General features: G+C 39.6%; 1 protein-coding gene across 1 annotated transcript; it reads left to right on the top strand.

Annotated features, from left to right (window-relative positions):
• Window positions 1–109: 109 nt before the first annotated feature.
• mettl14 (methyltransferase 14, N6-adenosine-methyltransferase subunit) lies at window positions 110–5,975 on the top strand. The gene is made up of 11 exons (XM_037470919.2): window positions 110–311; window positions 827–915; window positions 1,471–1,555; window positions 2,127–2,204; window positions 2,965–3,052; window positions 3,139–3,229; window positions 3,373–3,514; window positions 3,917–4,009; window positions 4,871–4,987; window positions 5,159–5,369; window positions 5,466–5,975. Exons 1-11 carry the CDS (start codon window positions 246–248, stop codon window positions 5,765–5,767), a joined length of 1,362 nt encoding a protein of 453 aa, XP_037326816.1. The 5' UTR covers window positions 110–245; the 3' UTR covers window positions 5,768–5,975.
• The last annotated feature ends 2,026 nt before the right edge of the window (window positions 5,976–8,001 follow it).

Raw genomic sequence — 8,001 nt, 5'->3', positions numbered from 1 at the left:
ACTATCTAGCAGTAACACTAATGTGTATGTTTTAATTCTACGCTAAGGCCGTAAATTGAATCCGAACACCCCGGTGAATATAACGAGCACACCGATCGTGATTTTTAGCAGCTATTAAACATCGGCCGATTTTGTCCCACGTTACGGAAAACTAGCCGATTGGATTCATATAAAGAGCTTCGATGCACCAAAGCCCAAGTGTACTAGACAGTTAGCGTTGTCGAGAAACCCTTACAGCTGAAGATATGAACAGTCGACTGCAAGAGATCCGCGAGCGACAAAAACTTAGACGGCAGCTTTTAGCTCAACAGGCAAGTGGACAGTTAGCCTCTTGTTGTTAGCATGTAGTTACCTTTCAAGTTATCACGTGAACATGGCCATAACTAGTTCTGTCGCCGACATATATAATTAGTCAACTGGCATGTCTTCGCCAAACACTCATTTTATGCACTTAACCAACATCTTTTCTGTAACAAAAACGTGTAACGTACATTAACACGGTAAAGCTTTTCGAGCAAATACAGTGAACACAAATAACACCGTCGTACGCCATTTCAGTTCGAATAACTTTACAAATAAGTAACCGAGAACAAATATAACGTTACTCCTCTCCACTTTATGACAACGTTCCACAAGTGTAAAATATTATCGACCATTATTCGGGAGAAAAGTGGAATATGTTTTTATATAACTGGATTTGGATATAATGAGAGGGAAACGTTAATGACACCAACGTTGACAACGTACACCAATTAAACATATATAAAATGGCACGATACCATCATTTGAAAAGTATGTAACCTTTCTCGTTATTGTCTAACCACAGCTGGGAGCCGAAAGCGCAGACAGCATCGGAGCTGTTCTAAATAGTAAAGATGAACTGAAGGAGATAGAGGAGACGAGAGAAACATGCAGGTAAGAAATGAGGTAATGAGGTAATCCCCAGCTGTGCATGCAGACAATGCATGCACAGCTGGGACTCGTTATATTGCTCACAGTTTCTTAAAAATATCATGTTTGTGAAACAGTTTGAGTCACTTAAAACATTGGTATCACCTTATTACTCCCTAATATTACTCCTCAGCTTCATTAAAGGTGATATATCGCTGCTATGAGCAAACAATTGAGGCTGTTTTTTTTGGCAGAGCTGTGTGCGCTATGCTGACTCTTTCTTGTGAGCACATGACCAAAACTTTGTAACGCATGAACAAATTGACTTTATTTCACGAGTAACACAAAAGAAACGCCCTGACAGAGTAGTTGCCCAAGCCTTTTTGAGTTATTTGTTACTTTTGGTGCTTATGTTGAGCATATTGAACTCACTAATTTTGTAACATTCACAACCCACGTATCGTATTTATGTTAATATTTCTCCATCTCGCTTGCCAGTATAATCTTGTCCATCGTCAGGACTAATATGTTATGTCTGAACTTGATCACAAATGTGTTTCTGATTTTTGTGATTTGCAGGTCTTCTTTTGACAGTTCAGCTGCACCCTCCAAAAGGAAAGCACAGGAAGGAGATGACACGGAGGAAGATGTGGAAGAACATAAGGTGTGACATTTTCTACATGTATTGATTACACAGTTTCAGATGAGCGTGTCCATGAGTAATGGACACGTAGTTTCACAAAGCCAAACTTTCTTGCCAATCACAAATCTGCCAACACGAATTGAAACAATGTCTGTTACTTTCCACATTCTTCAAGTATTGTGCAACAGATACTGATCTAAGTAAGCGGCCCGGGAAAGTGACGTTGTTAGCGCTCTTCTGTGTACCGCAATCTGTTTACCTGCTAAGGAAACAAAAAGGTCATTGTCTTAAAAAGTTTTCTGGTGCAAGTCGGACGTTTTCTTTATATCTAAACCGCAACTATCAGAATGTAAACGGAATGTTTACAATACTGACCTAAGAAAGTTTGGCCTCTGGTATTTTTACATCATGATGCAAAAATATAAACAATTGACGTTTTTATATCTTTTGATAATGTACTTTGTGATCCTGACCACTGCTATTAAGGTTATTAATAGTTCTTCATATTTTATGAATTATCAATGTTTTTTCATTTGCATTCATAGGTCAACCACACCTGTCTTAAACGCAAAGTATTTTTTCTATGTGTTAGGAGGAGGTGGAGGTGCCACAGGTGGATCAAAGCAACCCATTTGAAGAAGTGTACAAGGACTCAAGCACATTTCTTAAGGTTAAAAACTTTCCCTTTTTCTTTTATACACACAATGCCTCATTCATGTCATGTCTCACTAATTGTGTTGTTTTAGCCTGTTAAGCAGGTAAAAAGTAGTTACTATAGAAAATATCAACAGACACTGAAGGAAGAAATCTTGAAAGTGGTTAGTATATGGCAAATTGAAACTGGTAAAATTTGTACGAGAGAAAAAGTGAGGATGGTTTTCTGTTTTTTTTTTTATTCTAGGAAAGAATGGAATAAAGGAAAAAAACTACATTTTTATCTCTGTAGAAATACTTTTTATTGACCACGTAAACTCTCTCCTTCAACATGACAATTAAGATAATACAAAGAAAATGAGACATAGCTACAACAAAAGGATTTTGGTCTTCAATATGTCACCAGTATCAACTTCAGAAAATACTTCCAACTGAATTTGGATTTGAGGCTTACTCTTTCACTTACATTCATATAACTCAATGGTTCAATGCAGTATTAAAGCCCAAGACATGCTTGCTGATTTTGAATGACTCAATTAGCACAGGCAGTCAGATAAATATTTTACTGTGAGATTATCAGATGTGCATCAGTATTTACATCAAACTGTGAGATGAACAAGTCTTGTTTTCTTTGACTAATCCAAATCTGTACAAGTTGTATTCAGCAGGTTGAAATGTGTTATGCAGCCAAAGCCCTACAGATTTTTATTTCCAAATCCAAACATATTTGTCGTACGGTCATAATCATCTCCATTCATTCATTAATTGTTTTTCAGGGTACCCAGAGTTTGAACCCCCACAATGACTACTGTCAGCACTTTGTTGACACAGGGCACAGGCCACAAAACTTCATCAGAGATGTCGGTGAGTGTGTGCTTGTGTTCATCCCTTTTATGTACATCCATGTGCTCGTGTGTGTGGCTCTGACCTCGTTGCTTCTCGTGGTTTAGGCTTGGCGGACCGGTTTGAAGAATACCCTAAGCTTCGAGAGCTGATCAGACTGAAGGACGAGCTCATCTCCACCACCAACACCCCTCCAATGTATTTTAAATTGAACATTCAAGACCATATTTGTGTGATTGCACCCATAGAATTTATTTATGAGTGTAATCACACATCACACATTAAGACCCAATTAAGCTCAAGTTAATATATACCTAAAAAAACTCTACTTGTGTGTTAAGGTACCTCCAGGCTGATCCAATGCACTTTGACCTGCAGGATTTGAAGTGTGAGTTTGACGTCATTCTGCTTGAGCCTCCCTTAGAGGAATACTACAGAGAATCGGGCATCAGCCACACTGAACGTTTCTGGACATGGGATGATGTATGTATGCAAGTTATACTTGAATTAGGTGCTAATGAGTGGAAAATATGAAATGTTGTTATGACTGGCTCATAGGCTACAGCCAAAAAGGGAGACAATAACAATTATAATCCAAAATTGCTTAAAGAAGTTTTGAATAGTAAATGCAATATAGTCTGCAAGTCATTGTCAGTGATGCGTAAACGGTACTTTATAAACAAGGAAACTCTTGGGAGGTTGTGTGTGCCAATAAGTATGAATATGCTTCCCCATTCAGAGTGACCCTGTCAACATCTAGATGTCCTGTTATCTAATGACGGGACTGCTGAAAACCAGCGTAAAAATGATTTGTAAATAGTGTAGAAGACTAGGACATTGTGTCCTCTCACCAACCTTTCCCTTCTCTGTCATCTGCGATTACAGATCATGAAACTGGAAATTGAGGAGATATCATCTCTTCGTTCCTTTGTCTTTCTCTGGTGCGGCTCTGGCGAAGGCCTGGACTTGGGCAGAATGGTAACATCATTCTTAATTTTACAAAATCAAAAGCAAAAAGTAAATGACAGTAAAACTACTACTCTGTTTCCGGGTTTTGCATCTTGACGCACACAAGGCATTTTTTAACATTCGGTTTCCTGTTGGTTCAGTGTGGTTAGGCAACTGTTTCTAGAATGTTATGACAATGGCTTTATGAATTTTGTACTTGCGTGAAAAACAGACAGACAAAGTTGACATTGAGTTGCTCCGGTGACACTTATTCATAGGCTGGCTGTCAGTCTGTATTCTTCCCTTTTGTTGTAGTGCTGTTCGTTGACTCTGTGACGTAGGTACTCTCCAAGCCTGTTAGTTCCACTGCGTCACAGTCAAATGGGGAAACTCAAAGCAGAGCCAGAGTGTCAAGTTTTCCATTTCCAAGATTAGAATTGTAGTCTAATGTGAGAGTTGTTTTAGTTAAATATTTTCATGCTATAATATAAAAAAGCTAAATATCAACCAACTTTACAAAAGAAGACCAAACATGTTTTTTTTATCAAACATTATTTCTTTTCTATCTATAGCCAAAACATTATGTTTTTGTGCAAATTACTTATTCGTGGTGTATGTAAAACTAAGAGAATCACAAATTTTGAAACCGAGTAGGTCATCGTTTTTCTAGGAAAAACTGGAATTTGTTATTCCATTTACAATATCAATTTTCAAGATTTTTCTTTGCCATTTGTACACAGAAGTACGGTCCAGACATATTGGAATTGGTCTGCCACATAGCAGTGATGCTTGAAGAGTGCATCAGTCATGTAACATTTATTACGAAAAGATGAACTTTCAATATAATATATTTTCAATTGACATTAGCTGTACTTTTTACAACTATTCAAGTGTTTGAGGAAGTGGGGCTTTAGACGGTGTGAGGATATCTGCTGGATCAAGACCAACAAGAACAACCCAGGCAAGACCAAGGCACTGGATCCCAAAGCAGTATTCCAAAGGACCAAGGTACAGCAGAGATGTGAAATATGTATCAGGTCAATGTACAGTTTACATAATCAAATTGTTCTGGGATTTGTTACTCTTTTTTAAACTTGTTTTCAACACACCATTCAAAGTGAACCCATCCAAACATGTTGAATTGAAAGTATTAATTGTATCTTGTTCTATTCCCTCCAGGAGCACTGCCTGATGGGAATCAAGGGCACGGTGCGTAGGAGCACTGACGGGGACTTCATCCATGCTAACGTGGACATTGACTTGATCATCACCGAGGAGCCCGAGATGGGAAATGTAGAGAAGCCTGTTGAGATCTTCCACATAATTGAGCACTTCTGTTTGGGCCGCAGGAGGTTGCACCTGTTTGGACGAGACTCGACCATCAGACCGGGTGAGCTGGATTCTTTCCTTGTTAAGTGTGTGTGATGACTGCGTATTGTACAGCGCTTGTTTCTCAATGGCCATGTTGTTGCTTTGCTCTTTCTAGGCTGGCTGACCGTGGGTCCTACTTTGACCAACAGTAACTTCAACCCAGAGACCTACGCCTCGCATTTTGTCAATTCCCACCTGTCTGGCTGCACAGAGGATATAGAGAGGCTGCGGCCTAAGTCCCCCCCTTCTAAGCTGAAGTCCGAACGTGGTGGCGGAGCAACCAGAGGGGGGCGTGGGGGGCCAAATGCAGGAAGAGGCGGGGACAGAGGCCGTGAGAGAAACCGGCCAAATTTCCGTGGGGACAGGGGAGGGTTCAGGGGCAGAGGAGGGCCACATAGGGGCTTCCCTCCTCGCTAGAGCAAAGAGGTAATGCTCCCCAGACTGATAGTAGATATCCACACCTGCTTGACCCACAAACACACGCTTTTTTTTAATGCACTCATTGTATGATGTGGTTAGCATGTGAACGGTGAGAAGTTAGTTAATGTGAACATTTGTGTTTTGTTTTTATCGACATACTCAAGATTTAATGTGAGTTGTCAGAATAAATTGTTTTCCACTTTTACTGTTTGTGGGTTGACTTTGTGATGGATGTCTGTAATTAAATATCTATACTTTACTAATTATGGTGGCAATGACAACATTAAAGTTAACTGATATGTACAGGGTGTGATTGAAAGTAAATATGTGCAAGTGGAACATAAAAACATTGTAAAAGAGAGACGGTATCTTTAATTTTAACATTAGAACCATTAAAAATAGAATGAAAGTTGCAGGACAATTTAAGAAATAAAATACAGAAATAGAGGACATTTATCAACATTACTGTTTGCTGCAATCAAGCAAATCTGGATTTGAAATTTCCGGGAGGATGTTTCAGATGTGTGGAGCAGAAAAAGTGAACTGCTTCTCCCTGTTTGGGAGACCTGTCCCAGACTGCCTGGGGGGGCGATGACACATAAGGTAGCAGCAAGTCAGACATGGCCATTCGGGGCTTTATACCCTGGAGTGATGTGATCCATTTTCTTGGTCTTAGTGAGGACTCGGCGTTCTGAATCAGCCAGACGTATACGCCCACAAAAAAATAACATCCAACTTCCCGACTTCCAAACTCCGTACTTGTGCAACCTGTGCTCAAGCCACTCCCAGCTGTAAACTCAGGCTTCATTTTGAGCTCAACTATTGTGACAAAAAACTGGAATGCTCTTATTATTGTGCACAGTTGGAGCCAACTCAATTCCCGTAGCAAGATGTGACACCTGCTTTGATGGTGGAAGTGAAACTTTTAAGGAAGTCTGCTTTTCTTTACTGAGCAACTGAGCACAGACGGTTTAACCATTCTGACTGCAACCCTTGCTTTGACTCCTATAGGAGATACAATAGGACATTTATCTGAGTTTGATTCCTTTAAATGGATGTCTCTGTTTCCTCCTCGGCTGTCTTAACCCTTTCATTTCTGACTGTCGACTAAGAGCAAATCGAGAAGGGGTTAAAAGTTTAAAATTATTGTTTTTTTAGGTTGAATCTCTGTAGAAGGATTTTGAATGTATTGCTTGAAGAAACAATCAGCTTTATTAGATACTTTTTTGCTTCTGACTGGTAAAAAATATAGGATAAATACGTTCATACGTTTATTTAACTAATAAAGTTACTTATATCCTAGATATTATCCTTTCTCAGAAACCTTCATCTCTTTTGCAAAATGATGTATCTATGACAGTTTGGCTATTAACTGGCATGCATAGTTTCTGTTCTAACATGAAGACACATCTTTGGATTAAACCATTGGAATGCTACAAGGCCCATGAAGCCATTGAGCACAATGTTGGCAAACTGGATTATGGTTTGAGAACTTCCTGTACATCTGGGTGTCCCGACCTGTGAGCCTAGGCTTCTGTGTTGTTTGATAGCGCTACCGACGTAAGTGGGAGGACTTGAAAAACAAGACAACCATTGTTTTCAACTTCATTTGCATTTTCTGCTGTTGTTATTATCTCTCTGGAGATGATGCGTCTGTGTGTGTGTGTGTGTGTGTGTGTGAATGACTAATCCCACCCTATCGGCATCCAGCTGCACATGTTTTTCATGACCGTTTTTATTGCCTGTTTTATAATGCCAATGACTGCCTGCTGACTTCTTACTACTATTAAACGGTCCCGGTCTAGGGCCGCTTATCATAACCCGGATGAAAGGTTGGTCAATCCCCAGCCGCTACTCTGCTGACGGTGACATTGTTGGATCAACAGTTTGCCCGCTTTTATTCTTTTTGACTGTGTGCTTAGCTAACAGCTAAAGGAAAAACACAAACAGAGTGCGTCAAAGCCATTCCATGTCTTTTTATTGTGTATCAATCCCCTAGTTAGTGATGTCTGCACCAGCACTGCTCATTCAAACATTTCAGCTGTGGTAGTAGCTGTTAATTTCTGGAATGGTCTTCGGCTGAAGAAATAACAGAATTGGTTATTTTCTCTTTCCTTCACCCACTATGTTGCTTTCAGAGTAGATGCTTCCGTGTTTTTGGAATCAGTTTTAAGTGATCTGAGAAGATACCGTCAATTGATAGTAACGTGTTTCACCACTTTCAAAACTTG

This window comes from Pungitius pungitius, chromosome 9 (assembly GCF_949316345.1).
Source record: "Pungitius pungitius chromosome 9, fPunPun2.1, whole genome shotgun sequence".
In the NCBI taxonomy this organism is placed as follows: Eukaryota; Metazoa; Chordata; class Actinopteri; order Perciformes; family Gasterosteidae; genus Pungitius; species Pungitius pungitius.
The sequence above is the reverse complement of the archived record's forward strand: the minus strand, read 5'-3'. Positions and strand labels throughout refer to the sequence as shown.